General features: G+C 42.5%; 1 protein-coding gene across 1 annotated transcript in view; it reads left to right on the plus strand.

The window, feature by feature from the left end:
• LOC145391033 (uncharacterized) overlaps positions 1 to 23,188 on the plus strand; it is a 153,965-nt gene that overhangs the window by 112,088 nt on the left and 18,689 nt on the right. The window contains exons 7-13 of the mRNA XM_080265765.1: positions 9,308 to 9,453; positions 11,457 to 11,613; positions 14,627 to 14,920; positions 15,644 to 15,658; positions 16,098 to 16,307; positions 22,374 to 22,549; positions 22,683 to 22,863. Of these exons, the coding sequence (XP_080121891.1) occupies positions 9,308 to 9,453; positions 11,457 to 11,613; positions 14,627 to 14,920; positions 15,644 to 15,658; positions 16,098 to 16,307; positions 22,374 to 22,549; positions 22,683 to 22,863 (1,179 nt within the window). The remainder of the gene's footprint in view (positions 1 to 9,307; positions 9,454 to 11,456; positions 11,614 to 14,626; positions 14,921 to 15,643; positions 15,659 to 16,097; positions 16,308 to 22,373; positions 22,550 to 22,682; positions 22,864 to 23,188) is intronic.

Below are 23,188 nucleotides of genomic sequence, written 5' to 3' on the forward strand. Positions count from 1 at the left end.
ATAGAGAGGAGAAAGGGTTAGGAAGGGGAAAGGAAGGAAATCAAAGACTGGAGAAGAGAGATAGGGTGAAGGAAAGGATAGAAGGGGAAGGAAGGGGAAACCAAGAAGTGAGGAAGACAGAGAGAGAAGAAGAAAGGTTAGGAATGGGAAGGGAAGGGAAGACAGATGCAGGGGAAGACAGGTAGAGAGGAAGAAGGGTTATGGTTAGAAGAGAGTGGAAAAAAGTGGGAGTCATGGATAGAGAGAAGGAGTTAGAGAGGGAAGGGAAGAATAGGAAAGATAGACAGACAGGAGGAAGGGTTAGGAAGGGGAGGGAAAGGGAGGGACGAGAAGGATTGACGAAAGACAGATGGGGAGGAGGATGGGCTTGGGAGACATTAGGAAAAATCGGGAAAGGGTGAGGGAAAGAGAACTGAGGGTCGTAAACTAAAAGGGCTGGGTGATTCCGTAACACTATTTTCTACCGATTTATTCTGTATACCTTCACCATCCCCTCATGTAATTAATGTAAACTACGTCGAAACCAAAATAACACAAGAGAGTGCTAAGGTAAATGTAAAATAAATCGCTAAGGAAGAGGTGTTAAGAGGGCTCCTATCTCATCTCCAATACGGTCCTGAGAAAGGGAGAGAGAGTGGGAAGAAGAGCTATAAAGAGAAAAGGAAGAGGAAGAAGAGGAAAAGAGAGGACTGAGAATGGGATTAAGGGAAGAAGGAAAATCTGGGAAGAGACGAACAAGAAGATTAAAGAAGGACGATACTACGTTAACTTTAAATTGGCAAAAAACTACATTCTTCCTTTTAATTCTGAACTGTATACAATGTTCACTTTAAACTGGCAAAAAACTGTAATCTCTCTGCAATCTAAGCTGTAGCAAGAGATGAACACTACGGTACTAGTCACGAAGAAGAGCTGTGGAAAGGATGCAGAGCCGTAGCATTGTCTTTTTATGCCTCTGAATTAGATGATATACGAAAACCTTTGCCAAGTTAGGGTGAACAAAGTATAGAGAAGAAGGACTAGATTACGAGGAAGAAGGGCTGGAGGGGAGAGGAAGCAACAAGGAACAAGGAAAGACTACACTGGAGGACGAAAAAAAAACGATACTCCTTTTATTCTAACTTGGCTTAAAATGTTCCAGATTTTTAAAAGAATGGAGGGCACTTGTAATTTTTTTTTATCCTCTGTTCATCATCTGCAATCTATCTATCTACCTATCTATCTATCTATCTATCTATCTATCTATCTATATATCATCTCTATCTTGAATGCTGAGGTGTAGAAATAGATCAACACTAGAATAGGATGCTAGTCACGAAGAAGTGCTATGGAAAGGATGGATAGCTGTAGCACTGCCTTCGTCTGTCTTACTACGTATAATAATATTCAAAAGGACGAAAATGTTGGCCAAGTTAAGCTGAAAAGACTATAGAAAAGAGGATGAAGGAGGGGGGAGGGGGAGGGAAAAGAAAATTGAAGAAAAAATAGAGAGAATGAGCAAGCAAGGCGGAGGAAATAAACTAGAGAGAAGGAGGGGAGGAAAAGGAGGGGGAGTAGAGAAGGGGAAGGGAGGGAAAACATGAGGAAGGGAGTGGAAACAGAAAGAAAGAATGACTCAAAAGGGGAAAGGAAGGCATGAGAAGGAGGGGGAGAAGGATGAAACACTAGATGAAGGGAGGAGGAAGGGTGGGGGGAGTTAAGTTCTGGGGGAGAGAGAGAGAGAGAGAGAGAGAGAGATTCTTCAGAAGGGCTATAGAGAGAAAGTAATTTAACAGAAACAATGGGCGAATCACAATGAATTTCACCTTCTCTAGACTCGACCCTACCTCAATTTACATCCCCATCACCATCTAAGAAAGTTGAAGGAGTGGGGAAGGAAGTGGATGGGTTTCTTATAGATCCGGGGAAGACAAGGGGGAAGAAAAGGCCCTGGAAAAATACCGGAAAAGATTAGAAGACCAAGTGGAATGGAACAGATCACAAGAGAGAGAGAGAGAGAGAGAGAGAGAGAGAGAGAGAGAGAGAGAGAGAGAGAGAGAGAGAGAGAGAAAGGTTGTAATTCTTGTTGTTTTTTTTTTAACACATTTTTCTACGTATAATTTCACAACAGTAATTTTATCGTCGTGTTTTACCTTAATGTTAAATGACTGAGGGAAGGGAAAGCAGGGAATGTATGAGAAAGTGAAGGAATAGGAAGGGAAGGGGAAGGAAAAAAAAGGGTAGGGAAGGGAAACGAAGGGAAGAAAAATGATTGAAGGAAAAAGAAGGAAAGAAAATGAAAGGGAAAAGAAGGGAAAGGAAGAAGGGGAAGGGAGAGGGGAAGGAAAGGATGGGAAGAAAGATTATTGAAAGAAAGGAAAAGAAGGAAAGAATGATGACTGAAGGCTTGGGGGGGGAGAGGATAGCACCCGAGAAAAACCAGCAAAATAAGAAAACATGAAAAAAAATGGAAATCAAGACAGTTCCATAATCTCACCACCATAATCAGTCACCTCCACCTCACATCAGCACAACCATAACATTATTTTATGGGAAAGGGGAAAGGGAAGGGAAAGGGGAAGGGGAAGGGAAAGGGAAAAGGAAGAGGGAATCTGGTGGAATAGGGAATGGGGAAGGGAAAAGGAAAGGAAAAGGGAAAAGGGAAGGGGGAGGGAAAGGGAAAAGAAGAGGGAATCTGGTGGAATAGGGAATGGGGAAGGGAAAGGGAAAGGTAAAGGGAAAAGGGAAGGGGGAGGGGAAAGGGAAAAGGAAGAGGGCATCTGGAGGGAAAGGGGAAGGGAAAGAGAAAAGAAAATGAAAAGGGAGAGGAGAAGGGAAAGGGGAAAGGAAGAGGAAAAGGGGAAGAGAGAGGGGAAAAGGGGAAAGGGATTGGGAAAAGGGAAAACGAAAGGGGAAAAGAAAGAGGGAATCTGGAGGAAAAGGGGAAGGGAAAAGAGAAAGGGGAAAGGAAAAAGATCAAAAGGCTTGTGGAGGAAAATTTATAACTCAAGAAGCCTTAGATACTTCAAGTCAATAACTGAGGTTGAGATAAATTCCTTCAAGATTTCTTTAATAAATTAGTTATCCTGAATTTCACATCAGCACCGCCATCACCTGCTTCGTAAATGTAAAAATAAATAAATAAATAAATAAATAAAATAAATGAAAATGAATAAATGAGGAAGGGAAAGTGTTTTAAATTGCTGACAAGGGATTTTTTTTTCCGAGAGAGAGAGAGAGAGAGAGAGAGAGAGAGAGAGAGGAGGTATTCTGCTAACAATACCAACACTTTCTCTTCCACCTACCCACACTTTCTCTCACATTTACCCACACTTTCTCTCCAATCTACCCACACTTTCTCTCCAATCCACCCACACTTTCTCTCCAATCTACCCACACTTTCTCTCCAATCTACCCACACTTTCTCTCCAATCTACCCACACTTTCTCTCCAATCTACCCACACTTTCTCTCCAATCTACCCACACTTTCTCTCATATCTACCCACACTTTCTCTCCAATCTACCAAGGATCTATGCCCCTATCATAAATATTCAGGTGTAAGTGAGAGAGATGAAGGGGAGGGGAGGGGGAGGAGGGAAGAGGGGAGGTGGGAGGAGGGTAGGGGAGGGAGACGGGGAAGGGAGAGGGGGGTAATCCCAAGAGAGGTAGGGGAGGGGGCATAAATCTTCACATGCTCCGCTGGGCTCTGGCTATCCTACCTTCCATATTCCATCTCTCTCCCCTTCTCCCCCCCTTCCCTCTCCCCCTTCTCCTCTCTCCCCTTCTCCCTCCCTCCCTCTCCCCCTTCCCCTCTCTCCCCTCCTCCCTCTCCTCCTCGTTTCTCCCTCTTCCACTTCTATTCCATCTCTCTCCCATCTCCCCCTCTCACACCCCTCTCCTCGTCCTCCTCCTCCTCCTCTCTCCCCTCCCTCACCATCTTATTTCATCTCCCTCCCCCTCCCTCACCCCTCTCCCTTCCTCCATGTTCCATCTCTATCTCCTCTCCCTCGCTCCCTCCTTTCCTCCCTCCCATACTCAATCTCCCCCTCCCTCACCCTCGTTTTCTCTCTCTCTTCCCCCTCCTCCCCCAACCCTCCCCTACCTCTCCATATTCCATCTTTTCCTCCCCACCCCATCCACTTCCCTCCCCTCTCCCCTCACCCATCTCCCCTTGTCTCTCTCCCCCTCCATATCCCATTTCACTCTGGCTCTTTTTTTATTGGTTGTTGTTTTTTGTTTGTTTTTGTTTTTTTGCTTTTTTGAGGGACTGATTTATTGCGTATGCATATATTTACTGATGTTTCTATGCATGTTAAGTCTCTCTCTCTCTCTCTCTCTCTCTCTCTCTCTCTCACACACACACACACACACACACACACACACACACACACATATATACACACACAGGCTCGTCCTCTCTCTCTCTCACACACACACACACACACACACACACACACACACACACACACACACACACACACACATTTAAGACGACCAAACTACAGTAACACAATCACACACCCTCAAAAACACAATCCACACTTCTCAAAACCAATACTTCTCAATGCCAAACGTAAATATCCACCCTACCTTTGTCTTAATTAATTTACTCCAAGATTTCACGAGATTCCCTCACTATTTCCTATTTATAATCCCAAATCCTTCAAGAAATCCCAAGTTGAGTCTGGAAATAGGGTGTAAAAAGACGAAAATCCCTGCCAATTTTAGGTGAAAGGACTATAGAAAGGGAGGAGATCAAGAGGAGGAAGGGCTGGGAAAGGGAAGGTTAAATAATGAAGAGGAATGTGAAAGGGAAACAGGTGAGGAGGGAGTGAAAAACAATGCTCTTTCTATTTTAACTTGGCAAACATACATTAACTCCAACATACGCACCTCAACACCCACCTATAAATCTACCTACACCCACCTACACACTCTAATACCCACCTACAAATCTAACTACATCCACCTACACACCCCAACACCCACCTACAAAGCTACCTACAACCACTTACACATCCCAACACCCGCCTACAAACCTACACCTACCTACAAATCTACCTACAAACCCCAACACCCACCTACACACTCCACCACCCACCTACACATCTACCTACACCCACTTACACACCTCATCAACACCCATAAATCTACCTACACCCACCTACACACCCCACCACCCTCTTTCACTCTTCTCGATGCTCAAACTTGTGTTATTCAGGTGTCGCTTTTTTTTTCTCAATTCCTCACTTTCTTTTTTTCCATTTTCCTTCTCACATCGTTCACTCGCCTACTCTATATATCTTTTTCCCACTTCCTATCAGTCTCTTTCTGCATACAGCGTTTCAATTCCCTACTTAGGCTTCTTACCTGTTATTTAAGTGGACAGGTGAAAAGAGGTGAACGATAACTAATGGGAAAGTTTTGATGTGTGCGAAACAGATCGGAAATATTCGTTCAAGTATTAATTGGTTATGCAATTTATGTCGAGTGAAAAAATATGAACAATTATTTTGACCTAATGTGCAAAGCAAATCGCTCACAAAAATGTGTTCAGCAGTCTACTAATCGACAGGTAAATGGGTTCGAGTCCCACCTGGTGCTATGGTCGTTCTTAAATACCTAACCTCTCTCTCTCTCTCTCTCTCTCTCTGAAAAAAATCTGAAGACAGCATAAATTAAACCAACTCTCTCTCTCTCTCTCTCTCTCTCTCTCTCTCTCTCTCGGAAAAAAATCATCTGAGGGTAGCATTAAAATCTCTCTCTCTCTCTCTCTCTCTCTCTCTCTCTCTCTCTCTCTCTCTCTCGGAGAAAAATCATCTGAGGGTAGCATTAAAATTTCTCTCTCTCTCTCTCTCTCTCTCTCTCTCTCTTTGGCCAGGGAGCCCCATCTGGTGCTACGTCGGCCTCTAAATACATAAATATATTCCACTTTCTCCCGACTTCCTCCTTTTAGGCTTACTGAACTTCCGCCACGCCCTCCCTTCCTTGAACATCTCTATTATTTGGCTTTTGTTTGTGTTTATCCTTTAGCTCTTTGATGATGATGATGATGATGATGATGATGATGATGATGATGATGATGATGGTGGTGGTGGTGGTGGTGGTGGTGGTGGTGGTGGTGGTGGTGGTGGTGGTGCTATGATGATGATGATGATGATTATGATTTATCTAAACGTAGGGTCAAACTTAAATGACAGTGATTAGATGGATGTGTTGTGCGTCCTTGAATGCGAGGCCTGGGGGTGGGGGGGGGGGCTAGGATTACGATGGAAGAGTTGAGAGGAAGGATGGGACTGGAGTGTATTGGTGCTGTGATGAGGAGGGGTAGATTGAGATGCTTTGGGCAAATTGAGAGGAAGGATGGGACTGGAGTGTATTTGTGCTGTGATGAGGAGGGGTAGACTGAGATGGTTTGGGCAAGTTGAGAGGAGGGATGGAACTGGAGTGTATTGGTACGGTGAGGAGGCGGGGTAGACTGAGATGGTTTGGGCATGTGGAGACGATGGAAGGTGGCAATTGGGTGCGGAAGATGAGAAGTGTGAACGTCGGGGGTAGGGTTGCGAGAAGCAGACAGAAAAAGACCTGGGACGAGGTCATAGAGTGTGACCTCAGGGATATGGGACTGAATAGGGAGGCTGCCAGAGATCGAGCAGATTGGGGAGGTAATATTCTCCTCCTACATATTCTCGCACAGTTAAATACCAACCCCTGACTACCACTAACAAATACCTCTCTCTCTCTCTCTCTCTCAAAAATAAATCCCTTTATTTTCACGAATCCCTCAATCTCTTCAGCCTGAACGAAAAGCTTAGAAAAACAATGAAAGACTCAAGTTCAATTTTCTTTTATTTTTCGACTCTTTCTAAAAATCCATCCATTATGAAAAAAACGAAAAAATACGAAAATAAATGTGTATCGCTTGAATATACACGATTTTGAGTTTTTTTTTTCGTGAAATTAAAGAAAAACGAAGAGTTGGCACGATTATAAGTGGAGAGAGAGAGAGAGAGAGAGAGAGAGAGAGAGAGAGACAGACAGACAGACAGATACAGACAGACAGATAGATAAATGGATGGAAAGAATGATAGACAGTGACTGAAAAATAGATAGACAGAAGGATGGATAGATAGACAGATTAGATAGATAGATGGGATAGATAAACACTGACATACAGACAGACGGACGGAGAGGGAGACAGAAATAAACAGATACAGACAGACAGATAGACAGATATAGACAGATAATTTATTTTTACAATTCTTTAGGACACTCAAAAGTAAGATCCACGTAAAGAGTAAATATTTTTTCTGTTTTTATTTTTCATGGAACTCCGATGTCAGGTAAATAAATAAATAAATAAATAAATAGGCAAATAAATAGCATATATGTTAAATACGCAAACAAATACGCAACAATAAACAACCAGGTAAACAGGTAAATAAATAAATAATCAAATAATCAAAAACACATCATGAAAATCAGCCCCCCAAAACAACCCCCACAAAAATATATATATAAAAAAAAAAATTACCCGCATAGAGCCTACTGGAAAAAAAAAACTTGACAAAACCCCTACCAAAACAGTGTCATAAATTCGCCAACGCCATCCTAGGAAAAAAAAGAAGAGCTTTGTTTTAAAATATGCATAAAAACACACTGGATAGAATTTTTACTTTAGCGTTTTATTTATGCTGGTGTTTTTATATGGGATTCTCTCTCTTTCTCTTTCTGTCTGTGTGTGTGTGGGTGTGTGTGTGTGTGTGTGTGTGTGTATTGCTGACCTTTTCAGTGTAGGGGGATCTGTGTGCGTGAAGAGGGTCGAGAGAGAGAGAGAGAGAGAGAAAAAAAAAAACTGGGAGGGGAGGGGAAAAAAGGGGAGGGGAATAAAAAGGGCGTGATAAAAAAAAAAACGGAGGGGAATGGAGTGAAAGGCATGTAGGGGAGTGGAAAAGAGGGAGGGGAGTGGAAAAGAGGGAGGGGAGTGGAAAAGAGGGGGGGGGGAGAAAAAGAGAGGAAGAGTGAAAAAAAAAAGGAGGGGAGAACAACAGGGAGGGGAGGGAAAGGAGGGAAAAAGAGAGAATGAGGGTGAGAGTGGGAAGGGTGAGGAAAAGGAAAGGGGGAGAGAGAGAGAGAGGGGGGGAGTAAAAGGGAGGGAGGGGAGTGAATGAGGGAGGGGAGTGAAAGAGGGAGGGGAGAGAAAGAGGAGGAGGGGAGAGAGAGAGAGAGAGAGAGAGAGAGAGAGATGGAGAGGAGAGAGTGGAGTGAAGGAAGGAAGCGGTGAGTGAGAGGAAATGTACTTGTGTTCCGACCATTAGCCTCCTCTCCCACTCGCTCGAGAGAAGGAGAGAGAGGAGGAGAAGAGAGGAGGAGAGGAATGGAGAAATGAGAGGAGAAGAGAAGAGAGGAGAAGAGGAGAGAAGAGGAAGAGAGAGGAAGGGAAACAAGAAAAACTGGAGAGAGAGAGAGAGAGAGAGAGAGAGAGAAAATTTTAAGATAATCCTTCCCTTCTTCAACACCCTAATTCAAACCATCAATACCTCAATGGCAGATTATAAAAATTTCCTCTATCATCAATCATCAATTTTCACATGATAAGCGGCTTTCTAATCTATTTCCTCATTTTCTTTTTTCATTTCCTCTTTGTAGTGGAGATGATTGAGGTCTTTACAGCATTTCCCTGAAGCCTCCTCATTTCCACAATCAAATTACTGAAGGAAATAATTTGAGATACTGAATTGGTGTTATTTGAGTTTTTTTTAGTAGTTTCCACGTGCATGGGAGTTGTAGGGATTTGTGACTCTCTCTCTCTCTCTCTCTCTCTCTCTCTCTCTCTCTCTCACTCAACTTGTATTTCCATCTAACCGTTCTCCCCCTAACGGTTATTCTCTCCAATACGTTATATCTCCTAGCAGTCTTTCCTCCCTAACGTTTTTTCTCTCCCTAACTTTTTTTTTTCAAACGGTTTTTCTCTCCAAATAGTTTAAATCCCGATCGATTCTCCTCTCCAAACCCTTTCTTTTATTTCCTTTTTTCCTCTCTCAACGGTTTTCCTCTTCTAACGGTTCCTCTGATCAGTTTCTTCCTAACGATTTTTCTCTTAACAGTTAGCCAATCCCAACAGTTTTTTATTTTTTAACGTTCTTCCCCTCCTAACAGTTTTTCTCTCCGAACGTTTTTTTTCTTTCATAACGGTTTTTCCTTTCCTAACGGTTTTCTCTCCTCCCCTAACGGTTTTTCTCTCCTCTAACGATTTTTCTTTCCTAACGGTCCTCCTCCCCTAACAGTTTTTCTCTCCTCCCTAACGGTTTTCTCTCCTCTTTTAGACGTTCCCCGCGCCACTCTGCTGGTGGAGGGAGGAAGGTGGAGCGAGGGTGGTGGAGGGAGGGAGGTGGTGGAGGGAAAAAGCGTTAATTTTATCTGCTCCGTACGCGCCGACCCTCCAGCCTATAACATCACATGGCTCCATAATGTAAGTAGGCGTAAGTAGGTTTGTAAGTCTCGTAAGTAGGTCTGTGTGTAGGCGTAAGTAGGTCAGTAAGTGAGTGTAAGTAGGCCTTTTAAGTGGGCGTAAGTAGGTCTGTAAGTACGTGTAAGGTCTATAAGTGGGCGTAAGTAGGTCTGTAAGTACGTGTAACTATGTCTGTAAGTAGGCGTAAGTAGGTCTCTAAGTAGGTGTATGTCTGTAGGTAGGCGTAAGTAGGTCTGTCGGTAGGCGTAAGTAGGTCCTTAAGTAGGCGTAAGTGTGTATGCAGGGAAACGTAGAGTGCAAGGTGCCACCAGGCGTGTAAGTACTTTGTGGGTGGATACAAGCAGGGGCGTATAGAAGCGTAAGTAGGCATGTAAGTAGACGTAAGCGTAAGTAGGCATGTATGTAGACGTATGTGTAAGTGCTTCAATGCTAGTCGCTTTATTTCCACCATATGTACCGACCCCCCCGCCAACCTCACGTTTTCATTATGTAAGCAGGCGTAAGCAGGTGTGTAAGTAGATGTAAGTAGGTGTGTAAGTAGTAAGAAGGTGTAAGTAGATGTAAATAGCCTTGTAAGTAGGCGTAAGTAGGTGTGTAAGTAGATGTAAGTAGATGTGTGTAAGTACGCGTAAGTAGGTGCGTAAGTAGGCGTAAGCAGGTATGTAAGGAGATGTAAGTAGGGCTGTACTCATAAACAACTAATTTTATCAGCTTATTCCGTGCGACCTCAACTCTACATCACCAGGATCTAAGTAGGTAGGTGTAAGTAGGACCAGAGAGAGAGAGAGAGAGAGAATGGAAAAAAAACAGCGTTATAAATGATGTCAAAATAATTCCTTTCTCTCTCTCTCTCTCTCTCTCTCTCTCTCAATTAAAATGATTCAGGATTTCACGTGTGTGTGTGTGTGTGTGTGTGTGTGTGTGTGTGTGTGTGTGTGTGTGTGTGTGTACCAAAACATGCCCAACTTTCCATTTATTCCCGTATGTCTGTATGTCTATGTAACCATGCATAAATGATCGTCAACATAGCATTGGGCTTTTATGTGCACCGTGTATGTATGTATGTGTGTATAACCTTGTTTGTGTGTGTTTGCGCTCTCCTGCACTGGTTTGCGGTAGATGTGTGTGTGTGTGTGTGTGTGTGTGTGTGTGTGTGTGTGTGTGTGTGTGTGTGTGTGTGTGTGTAAAATATTCCATTAACATTTTCTCTAATTTTTCTTCTTTATCTCATTTCAAACTTCCTCTCTCTCTCTCTCTAGAGAACTATCTATCTATTTATCTATCTCCCCCACTCCTTATCAGCGCCTAATCTCCCCAACTTCAAAGACCACAGGCTTCGTTAATTGCCAAACTTATAATAGTCTCCCCAAAACTCCCCACTCAGCATATTCTCCCCAATCTTCACTCCCCCAGTCCCCTAATATCCTCTCCCCACCAACCTCTTCACTCCCCCACTACCCTCCCCACTCCCCTCATTACCCTCCCCACTCCCCCAACACCCTCCTTACTCCCCAACTAACCTCCCAAGCTGAGCAAACTTTAGTAACCAAGGAGACTCAACACCAACCACTTAAAACATAAATTACTTAACCAAAACTTAATATTCCAATTCTGATACTGACCCTGTTCCATCGGATGAAAAAAAAATGGCTATGATCTTTCCACTCACCAATTTTAGTCGCTCCTCCTCCTGACCTTGCTAACTTTCCACCGGCGACTTATTTTATTTTCCTAACTTCATATATTTCCTGCTTTTTATACGACTTTCTTCCTCCATCACTTCCTTAACTAGATCTATTTTATCATATAACTCTCTCTCTCTCTCTCTCTCTCTCTCACACACACACACACACACACACACACACACACACACACACACACACCTCCCTATCGTCCCCCCTAAACAAATTTCCACAAAAATCCCTTCCACTAACTTTCCCCCTCCCACCAACGCATTCTCCCCGTCTCCCCCACTAACTCCCCCGCTCCCTCCTTCTCCCCAGGGGCGTGTGGTGGGCGTGGGAGGGCGTAGGTGGCGTCGGGACAATACATCTCTCGTAGTCACCCCCGTCAGGAGAGAGGATGCTGGATTATATACCTGTTTGGCGTCGAATTCTGAGGGAGATGGACCTTCGAATGCTGTACTGCTCAAAGTCGCACGTGAGTAGGGATGTTTTGGGTAAGGAGAGAGAGAGAGAGAGAGAGAGAGAGAGAGAGAGAGAGAGAGAGAGACGCCCCCACACAGAACACGTCAGCACTACCAACTTCCCAACTAAAAATCAAAGCAAAATGAAAAACCAAAACAAACTCGTATGCCATAATCCAGAGGTCAGATGGTGCATTTCTCTAGCCAGCTGGTTTTGCGGTTCTAGCCAGCTGGAGTTCGCGATGCCCACCAATCAGCAATCTACTAACCAAATCAGCCAATCAGCATTGAGTTCCAGCCTCTCAATCAATCCATATTTCCACGACTCAAAAAAAAAATAAAAAATAAAAAAAATAATGTGTTCAACTCCAAGCGGATTTGGGTGTAGTTTTGGGGGCTTTTAATACGTGTGTGTGTGTGTGTGTGTGTGTGTGTGTGTGTGTGTGTGTGAGAGAGAGAGAGAGAGAGAGAGAGAGAGAGAGAGAGAGAGAGAGAGAGAGAGAGAGGTTTCCACTTAAGAGCGCTTCCTTCCCCTCAGATTCCCACACTTCCTCAACCACTTCCCCTCACGACTAAAGCTTGTAATATTTCCCCTCCCCATGTTTTTCCCCTCAGAGGCACTAATTTCCCTAAGTATTTCCCCTCACTTTAATCAGGTCACTTATTTCTCCTTATAGCCAATTATTTCCCCTTTTTTTATCATTATTTTCCTCCACGTTTTCCCCTCACCTGCGCTAATTTCACGTGTTTCCCCTCATCTTGTACCCCATCTACATATTTCACCTTCCATTACTTCCCTTTGCCTATTTCCCGTCCCCGTATTATTTTCATCTGCTTTTCCCCTCTCAGAAGCACTTATTTCCCCTCACAACCAATTATTCCCGTCAGAATCAATTACATTCCCTCGCTATTTCCCCTCAGATTCAATTACTCTCCCTCACAACCAATCACTTCCCCTCGCAACCAATCATTCCCCACACTCATTCCCCTCAACCAATTTTTCCATTCACTTATTTCCCCTCAGTACCAATTTATTTCCCCTCACAACGAATTATTCCATGCACTTATTTCCCCACACAACCAATTATTCCATGCCCTTATTTCCCCTCGCCAGCATCACCTCCCCTCACTTATTTTCCCTCAGGACCAATTATTTCCCATCAACCAATTATTCCAATCACTCATTTCCCCTCGCCACTATAACCTCCCGTCACTCATTTCCCCTCGGCACCATCACCTCCCCTCACTTATTTCCCCTCACCGCGGTATTATGTGGCCCCGTAGCGCACCTTCCCTCCCCTGCCAATCACCTTGCGAGGCCCTGGATTTAATTACAGGTGTGGGCGGGCAGGTAATTTCCGGATACACCTGTCTGAGTTGTGGTGCCTCATTAGCAGGTTGTAATCAGCACACCTGTGGGGTTGATTAGGGCAGGTGGATGCTCTCTTTGATACTCTCTTTCTCTCTTTTTGTAGCTTGAGAGAGAGGTGATGCAGAGGTATGAATAAGAAGAGAGAGAGAGAGAGAGAGAGAGAGAGAGAGAGAGAGAGAGTTTGTTTCATCTCTGTCTTAGTCTCTGTTTCTCCTTTAGCCTCTCTCTCTCTCTCTCTCTCTCTCTCTCTCTCTCTCTCTCTCTCCCGCCATTAATCTCTCCCTGCCTCCTCTATAATCACTTTTCTATCCACGCCCAGAAATCTTCATAAAACTTAAAGTGCTTCTCCCTCCCTTCTCATAATTAATCTCTCTCTCTCTCTCTCTCTCTATCTCTCTCTCTCTCTCTCTCACACACACACACACACACACACACACACACACACACACACACACGCAACTCACAACCTCAATTCACATACTCACATAAATCCACCCTCATACCTCATAATACTCGACTTTCACATCACTCAACTTTCACATTAAAAATTCTACTCACATATCTAAATTTCACATAACCTTCTCACATAACATGGATCACATAACACGTTTGTCACATTGCTATTCAGTTCACTTTAACTGGGCGAAAAATTAGCATTCTCTCTCTCTCTCTCTCTCTCTCTCTCTCTCTCTCTCTCTCCTGCGCTAAGCGGTGGTGAAAGGCTAACACAAGTATAATGCTAGTCACGAAGAAGTGCTATGGGAAAGGATGCAGAGCCGTAGAGTTTGCTTTTTCCGACGTGATCTACAGAAAATTTGTTTACAAGAAAAAAAAAAAAGAGAATAAATAAAATACAGACACACATACTCGGTGTGTGTGTGTGTGTGTGTGTGTGTGTGTGTTTATTAAAGGAGGGCCTGATGAATTAACGAGGGATTAACGAGTAGGATTAACGAGGAAACAAACGCGTAATTACAGCTCAGACAGCGAGGTGATTAGAGGGGGTAATTCCTGAACGATTAATGAGTCACTGTACTTTTTTGCCCCAGGGTATGTGTGGAGGGATATGATACTGATTTTTCAAAGTTACGTTTTACATTTTTCATCTTTATAGCCTGAAATCTTTTCCTAGTTTTTCATTTATTTTTCAAAGTTACGATTTTCATTTTTCATCTTTATAGCTTGACATCTTTGCCTAGTTTTTCTTTTATTTTTCAAAGTTAAGATTTTCATTTTTACAGCCTGACATCTTTCCCTAGTTATTTATTTATTATTATTAGTCTGAAATGTCCTTAGTTTTTTTTATTCATTAATTTTGATGCCCAAAATCTTGTCCCTAGTTTTCTCATTTTTTTATTGTTGTTGTTTTAAATCTGTCCCTTTTTATATTATTACTTTCTAGTATGATAACAATATTCATTTCACTCTAACTTGGCCTAAAGTTCCCATCTCTCCACCTTGAATACTGAGTTTTGTAAGGCTGACACTATATTAGATGCTAGTCACGAGGAAGTGCTACGGAAAATATGAAGAGCGGTTGCAATCTTTCCTTCCGGCACTGAGCTACGAACGAAAAACAAAGCAACCCCTCCCTCCCTCCCTCCCTCTCTCTCTCTCTCTCTCTCACATCATCAACATCTCTCCCTCTCCCACAGACACACCCTACTGCTCCGGGAAACCTCACCAAAACATCGTGGTCGCCTCCAACACCTCCGTCACACTGAGCTGCCAGGTCGAAGCCGTTCCGAACCAGCTCGACTTTACCTGGCGCCAAATCCCTCCCCCTGTGGCCCCCCTACAGGGCAAAAAGAAGACGGATAGCCACGGGGGGAAGGTCCTGGGGTACGGGGGTGAAGGGGGGAGGTCTGGGTCCCATCCCCCGAGAATTCCAAGTTTAGATGAGTTGACCCTAGGAATGGAGTCGAAAACGGGGAACTACATCACGCCAGGTAACATATTTAACTTCCTTTTTTTTTAGTCTGTGTTGTGGAAAATATTGCTTGTTTATATATTTATCTTCCCTTATTCAGTTTTTAAATAGTCAAAAACCAAATTTAGGTGAAGATAAAAGTGAAAAATGTGATAAGACTAAACCCAAAATAAATCACGCGTGAGGGAATACGCAAGCGAAAACATATGAAAAAATATATATTCCTGCCAAAAATTAAATACTGGGAAGGCTTTTTAATCGTAGAATTTGGCTGAGATTTTTGACACCTTGATGAAAAAAAATATATGGAAAAAAAACAAAAAAAGATAATAATTTGGGACTACGAAATCATACAAACTGACTAAAACCTTGTGTGACAAAAATTTATAAAAAAAAAATAATAATAATAATTTGGTTTTAAGCCATGTATCCCCGAAGGGCTAAGGTGTTGCCCTTGGGTAGAGGACTTTTGGACTGGAGCGTGTACCCTTCCTGATGTCTACCAATGACCCTTGGGTGGATTCGATCCTCCGACCCTTCGGTCAGAGCGGTCGGTGGATCGAATCCACCCAAGGGTCATTGGTAGACATCAGGATAATAATAATAATAATAATAATAATAATAAAGGTGTAGTATCCAAAGGTGAAATATAGGGCAAAAAAAATATTCCTGATAATTTAGGACTAAGAGAGAGTATTAAATCACAGAATTTGGCTATGACTCTTTCTGCCTTCGATCCCAGAGCCCCGACCCTGGAATAAATCATCTAGGAAAATATGCTGCGAAAACAAGTACAGAATAAATCACCTAGGAAAATATACTGCGAAAACAAGTACAGAATAAATCACCTAGGAAAATATGCTGCGAATCAAGTACAGAATAAATCACCTAGGAAAACATGCTGTGAAACAAGTACACAATAAATCACCTAGGAAAATATGATGCGAAAACAAGTACAGAAGAAGTCACCTAGGAAATTATGCTGCGAAACAAGTACAGAATAAATCGCCCAGGGAAATATGCTGCGAAACAAGTACAGAATAAGTCACCTAGGAAATTATGCTGCGAAACAAGTACAGAATAAATCACCTGGGAAAATACGCTGCAAATCAAGTACAGAATAAATCGCCTAGGAAAATAAGCTCCGAAAACTCCAGCGCCCCTTAGATACGACCCTTACTGTCCTCTCTTCCTACGACCCCCAGAGCCACGACCCTGGGACCTACCGGCGAAGGAGGAAGTGGACGACCAGCGCGGTAACCTCCTACGACACCGACTCGACCCGACTTCCCCGACTCGCTCCACGGTCACCCTCACCCCCGATGCGTCGGTGCAAGTGATCTGCTACGCTAGGAACAGAGTGGGCATGACTAGAGTGCCGTGTACCTACAGCATCTCAGTCGTCGGTAAGTAGGAAGTGGTGGTCTTGTTAGTAGATGTGATAATACGTTTAGAATTATACTTACAATATAAGTGGGCATGACTAGGGTATCTTGTACTTACACCATCTCAGTCGTCGGTAAGTAGGAAGATGTGATTTTGTAAGTAGATGTGATGATACGTTTAGAATTATACTTACAATATCAGTGGGCATGACTAGGGTCCATTTTACTTACACCACCTCAGTCGTCGGTAAGTAGGAAGTGGTGGTCTTGTTAGTAGATGTGATAATGCGTTTAGAATTATACTTACAATATCTCTGTGGTTGGTAAGTACTGTAGGATGGGGCGTATTACTGTTAGTAGATTTAAGACCCTGTACTTATATGGTTCGCTTGTACTTACACTACCTCTGTCGTTGGTAAGTAGGAAAGCAGGTATTTACAGTTATTTAGGGCCTTGTACTTACACTATCTTTGTGGTTGGTAAGTAGGAGTTGGTGTTTTTGTTAGTAGATGTGAGATGTGTAACTTTGTACTTACACCATCTCTGTTGTCGGTAAGTAGGGAGTGGTGTTTTTGTTAGTAGTCCTCGTGTGTGTGTGTGTGTGTGTGTGTGTGTGTGTGTGTGTGTGTGTGTGTGTGTGTGTGTGTGTGTGTGTGTGTGTGTGTGTGTGTGTGTGTGTGTAAGTCCCCATATTCGTTCGACGTCTGTAAGTACCTGTATTTACTCATGTCCGTGGTTGGTAAGTAGGTAGTAGGTGGTCTGTAAGTAGGAAGTCTGGTATTTCTGTCAGTAGAATGAAGGAAATATTTAGAGATTATTAGCCTTGTACTCTCTGGTAAGTAGGAGTCATCTGTAAGTAGTCCTCGAGAGCATTTGTAAGTAGGAAGTCAGGTATTTTGTTAGTAGATCCAGGAAGGTAAGGCAGACAGAGGTTAGGGTTGTAAGTATACTGACGTCTGGTATTTGTTAGTAGTACTGGGTATACAGGGGGTAAGTAGGCTTGTAGGTAGGTGTGTAAGTACAATGAGGCGACGTTTGTAAGTAGGTCCTCTAGGTGTAAGTCCAATGAGAACGTTTTTATGTGAAATGACGTCTGTAAGTACTATGAGCGAACGTTTTCATGTGAACTGTGGTAATAACTGTAAGTAGCACGTGATCTGTAAGTAGAACACAGGGTACGTCTGTAAGTAGATCCTGAGAATTTGACAGGGCAAGGAAGATACACCCAGGACATAAATAACTATCCACCTCATTAGAGAGAGAGAGAGAGAGAGAGAGAGAACGAGAGAAAGAGAGAGAGAGAAACTATACTCACTTCACTCTAACCCGGCGTAAAATTGCCACTGTAGTCCTTAATTCTACATCTGAGTCACGGAAATAGACCACAAGAAAGAGGGAAATTTCGCCAAGTTTAGGTGAAAGCACTAAAAGAATACATTTTAAACCTCAGTGATCCCATTTTAAAGTCCAATATACATAAAAAAAAAAAAATAAATGTAATAAATACGACATACGTACTGTATAAATAAAATAAAAAAATAATCCATACGTGTAAATATAATAAACAAAACTAAAAATAAAATAAAATACTGCATACGGATAAATAAAAAATAAATAAAAATAAAATAAAACAAATACTGCATACGTATAAATAAAAAATAAAAATAAAAACAAAATAAATGCCGCATATGCGTAAATAAAAAAAAAATAAAATTAATACTGCAAACATATAAAGAAATAATAAAAAAAATAAATACTGCATACGTTTAAATAAAATAAAATAAATAAAGATTAATAAAACACTACTACATAGGAGTTTTATTTTCTTCAATTAAAAAGTGAACTGAAATTTTTGTCCGCATATTTACGCCATTCAGACACGAATTTTCCCCGTCATCCCTGGTAGAGTTACGGGTAGTTAAGTAGATACATATTCAGGTTGTTAAGTAGGGGTGTATTTTGTAAGTAGATCCTCGGTAGTGTAGGTACATCAAGAGTAAGTTTGATGGGTAAATAGATACGGGTAGAGAGAGACGAAGAGAGACTGGAAAATGAAGTACAGGTAAATGTGAGAAAAACAAAGTTAGATAGACAGACAGGTTGATAGATAGTGACAGACAGACAGATAGATAGACAGACAGACAGGTAGGTAGATAGAGATAGACAGGAAGACACACAAAGGTAAACAGACAGGATGAAAGACAAACAGGTGGATAGAAAGACGCGCAGGTAGACAGACAGACAAGAAAAAATAAAAGTAGATAACTACATAACGAAATAAATAAATAGAGAGAGAGAGAGAGAGAGAGAGAGAGAGAAAGAGAGAGAAATAACACAAAACCTAAAACTCTATTCAAAGTGAGTGCTTTAGAGGGATATAGTGGAACGATTACCCTTGGCCTCAAACAAAGACCAAAACAAAAAAGAAAAAACAATATGACAAGAGTGCATGATAAACGAAGCGCACGCACACACACACACACACACACACACACACACACACACACACACACACACACACATGACGGAGTGCAAGATAAAAGAATCACACACACACACACACACACACACACACACACACACACACACACACAAATGACGGAGTGCAAGATAAAGAATCACACACACACACACACACACACACACACACACACACACACACACACACACACAAATGACGGAGTGCAAGCTAAAAGAATCACACACACACACACACACACACACACACACACACACACACAACACACACACTGCCCTAGAAAATATGAAAAACACCACAAAGTTCCCCTATATAACAGAAAGCCCTAAAACAACTAGCAAAAACAGCACAATCCTTCACTAAAAAAAAAAAGGACCTCTAAAAAATATCTAAAAAAGGCACCATAAACTTTCCCCAAAATAAAAAGCCATGAACAAGTATCACAACCTTAAAATTTGGTAAAACATCTGAAATCTTCCCTCCCTTCCCTTCCCTTCCCTTCCCTTCCCTCCCCTCCCCTTCCCTTCCCTTCCCTTCCCCTCCCTCCCCCTCTCCTCCCCTCCCTCCCCCCATAAAATAAAAAAAATCTATATATTCAAACTTGTACTACACACTGTCCTCACGATCTTCTTAAACTATGAACTAACCACATACACAGAAAAAAAAAAAAACACTAAACACCTTTCCCCTAAAAATAAGCCTTTAAAATCTCAGAAAAACATCATAAACCTTCCATCAAAAGCAGCTGAAAAAAGAAAAAAAAATGGAATAAAAAAACTAAAAAAAAATAATAACAGGATCTAAAAAATATATATATATATATATATGAAAAAAACACCTTACCAAACCCCCATCAAAATGTAAACCCTTTCCCCCAAAAAATATCCCTTAAAACACACAGCAAATCTGCCCCCTAGAAATCCTTTAAAACACCATAAATCTATCTCAGAATTCCTTTTAAAACACCGTTAGTTTTTCCCCAATAAAATCCCTAAAAAAAACACCATAAATCGTCCTCACCAAAAGTAAAATTCATAAATCCAATACACTGGAAAAACACCATAAATCTTCCCAATCATCCTATAAAATCAACATAAAGATCCCAAAAATCCCTTAAAAACACCATAAATCTTTAAAAAAAAACTAAAAACTTCATTAATCTTCCTCAAGAAATCCCTAAAAAACACCTTAAATCTCCCCAAATCCCAAACAACTCCGTAAATCTCCCCAAATCCCTAAAAACATTAATCACTCCCCAAAAAAATCCCTAAAAACCGTAATTCTCCCCTTCAAAATCCCTTAAAACATCGTAAATCTCCCCAAAATCCCTAAAAACACCGTAAATCTCCCCTTAAAATCCCTAAAAACACCGTAAATCTCCCCCAAAAAAATCCCTAAGAACCCCGTAAACCTCTCCAAAAATCTCTAAAAACAATGTAAATCTCCCCTAAAAATCCCTAAAAACACCATAAATCTTCCCCAAATCCCTAAAAATCGCCGTATATCTTCCCCCTAAAAAAAACAAAGTCCCTAAAAAATCACACATATATATCCAAAAATGGCGTGCAAATTGTCCTAAATGATCTCATCTCCTTGAAGGACAATTTAGCTCCTTAATGACGTCTGCGGTAATTGTCGCTCCTCAGTGCCCCTTTAGACTCTCTCTCTCTCTCTCTCTCTCTCTCTCTCTCTCTCTCTCTCTCTCTCGTGAAAGAAATGTAAGGAGATGGAGAAGGAGTGGCGAGAGAGAGAGAGAGAGAGAGAGAGAGAGAGAAACGAGGGGAGGGGGAACCGGTGAATGAAAGGCAACGCTCTCGTTACTGACTTGAATAAGATTAGGTTGGGATGGGATTAAAAAGACTGGGTTGGGTTGGGATGGGATTAAAAAGACTGGGTTGGGTTGGGCTGGGCTGAGGTGACCTGGGTTAGATTTGCTTAGTTTAATTTTGTTTATATTTATCGGCTGGGTTAAGTCGGACTGGATTAGATTAAGGTATGTTAGGATAAGTTAGGTTACATTAGGATAAATTCACTCAGTTTATTTTTACATTCGATTCCAGTCACAGACACACACACACACACACACACACACACACACACACACACACACAATGAAATCTGTCTCAACTCTGGCCAATATTGAAAGAAAAAAAAAAGACAAACTGAACACAAAGAAAACAATTTTTATTTTCGACATCTCCCCAATGACAAGGGAACAGAAAGAGAGAGAGAGAGAGAGAGAGAGTCAAACCTAACCTACCTTCTCACCTGACTAAAATCAAAGGTAAATCTGAGATATAAAGGACAATTGAAAAAAAAAATTAAAATAAAATAAATTGTGGTCCACCTGAACTAATTCTCCATCACAAACAAATCAATAAAAAAAAATAGACGAAAAAAAAAAAAAAGAGAGGTAGAGTCACAAAAAATAAAGATACAAAAATAATCAAAGAAATTATCAAAAGCGGAATAAAGGAGATGGGGGAGGAAATCAATACCATGTGCTGCTTTAAAAAAAAAAAAAAAAAAAAAAAAAAGACAGGAAGATAATTGGTTAGGAAAAGGTTAGGGAAAAAGTGCACCTTTAATGGAGACACACACACACACACACACACACACACACACACACACACACACACACACACACACACACACACACACACACACACACACACACACACACACACACACACACACACGCAAAAGAACCCCCACTCCCCATCCACCCACAATTTAAGCATGAGTTGGTGAAAAATGGGAGAAATATAAATGGGGCGAAAAGTTTGGGGAGGCCATATGTTCTTTTCTTGTCTTCTCCCCATCTCCCCCACCCCGTAAGATCCCTACTATTGCCTTTTTTTTTTGGGGGGGGGGGAGGAGGAGTGACCAAAAATGAAAAATAAACGTAAATGGGAGAATTATGGGGACCAGATCGCTTCAGTTTTTCTCCCCATCTTCCACATCATTTATTCTCCCCATCTTCCACGTCATTTATTCTCCCCATCTTCCAAATCAGTTATTCTCCCCATCTTCTACTTCATTTATTCTTCTCATCTTTCAGTTTTCCTCCCCATTTTCCACTTCAGTTAATCTCCCCATCTACCACTTCAGTCTGTCTCCCCACCATCCAATTCAGGTATTCTCCCCATTTTTCACTTCAATTATTCTCCCCATCTTTCAGTTATTATGACCATCCTGCACTTCAGTTTTTCTCCCCACCTTCCACTTCAGTTATTCTCCCCATCCTCCACTTCAGTTATTCTCCCCACCTTGCACTTCACTTATTGGCCCCATCTTACCACTACTCTCCCCAGCCTTATCAAATAGGGGTGGAAACGTGGTAGCTAAATTTTCAAAGCTCTTCTCCCCTCTGTGTAGTGGGAGTTACGAGGCTGCTTGCAAAAGGGATATGGATGAATTATGCTTCCCTTTTTTGCACCTAAAGTCCTTTTCTAATATTTCTCCCTTTATTTTCTTCCTTCTCTCTCTCTCTCTCTCTCTCTCTCTCTAGTAATCCTCCCCCCACAACATTACCCTTAAAATCTGAAAGCATTTACGACGCGCTGGGAATACGTGGTCCTCTAACCTACTCCACCCGTGCCCCCCAGAGCCCCCGCAGCCGCTCCAGGATTGCAACGTGACGGCGGTGGAGGAGACGATGGTGGAGGTGAAGTGTGACAGCCACGCCCACGCCCACGCACGCCACGAGGCCGCCCACCACAACCAGTCCCCTAGTGCAAGCTTCGTTCTCTCCCCGGAAGCCAGCGCAAGAGCTAATTTGGAGGTGAGAGAGAGAGAGAGAGAGAGAGAGAGAGAGAACGCTTCTAGTCAACACGAACTTTCTTTTACTTGCTCATCCCCAGTCACCTATCCCTTATCCTATCCTTATCTTATCGCGTCTTGTCTCGCTATCTCAGGTGTGGACGGAGGGGACGCTGCTGGCCAACGTGAGCGAGAATCGGCCGGAATTCGTGGTGCGCGGCCTACCCAGCGCTGCACATCTTGAAATGGTTCTATATGCGGCCACTGCGCACGCCAGGTCCACGCCAGTATACATGCACGTCAGGACACTACCGCGATCCACCGTGCATCTCACAGGTGGGTGGAAGAGGGCAGAGGAGGGTGGAAGGACATGGAAGGGTGTGCAAAAGGGGTGGAAGGGTGTGGGAGGGTGTGCAAAGGGAGTGGAAGGGTATGCAAGGGTGTGAAGAGTGAGGGAGGCTGTGCAATGGGATGGAAGAATGTGGGAGGACGTGGAAGGGTGTAGAAGGGTGTGGGAGGGTGTGTAAGGGGGTAGAAGAGGGTGGGAGGGTATACAAGGGGGGTGGAAGAGTGTGAGAGGGTGTGCAAAGGGGGTGGAAGGGTGTAGGAGGGTGTGTGTAAGGGGGGTGGAAGAGTGTGGGAGGGTATGCAAGGGGGGTGG

The sequence above is a fragment of the Coenobita brevimanus genome, chromosome 16 (genome assembly GCF_032717465.1).
Source record: "Coenobita brevimanus isolate Jiangsu-jjx chromosome 16, ASM3271746v2, whole genome shotgun sequence".
In the NCBI taxonomy this organism is placed as follows: Eukaryota; Metazoa; Arthropoda; class Malacostraca; order Decapoda; family Coenobitidae; genus Coenobita; species Coenobita brevimanus.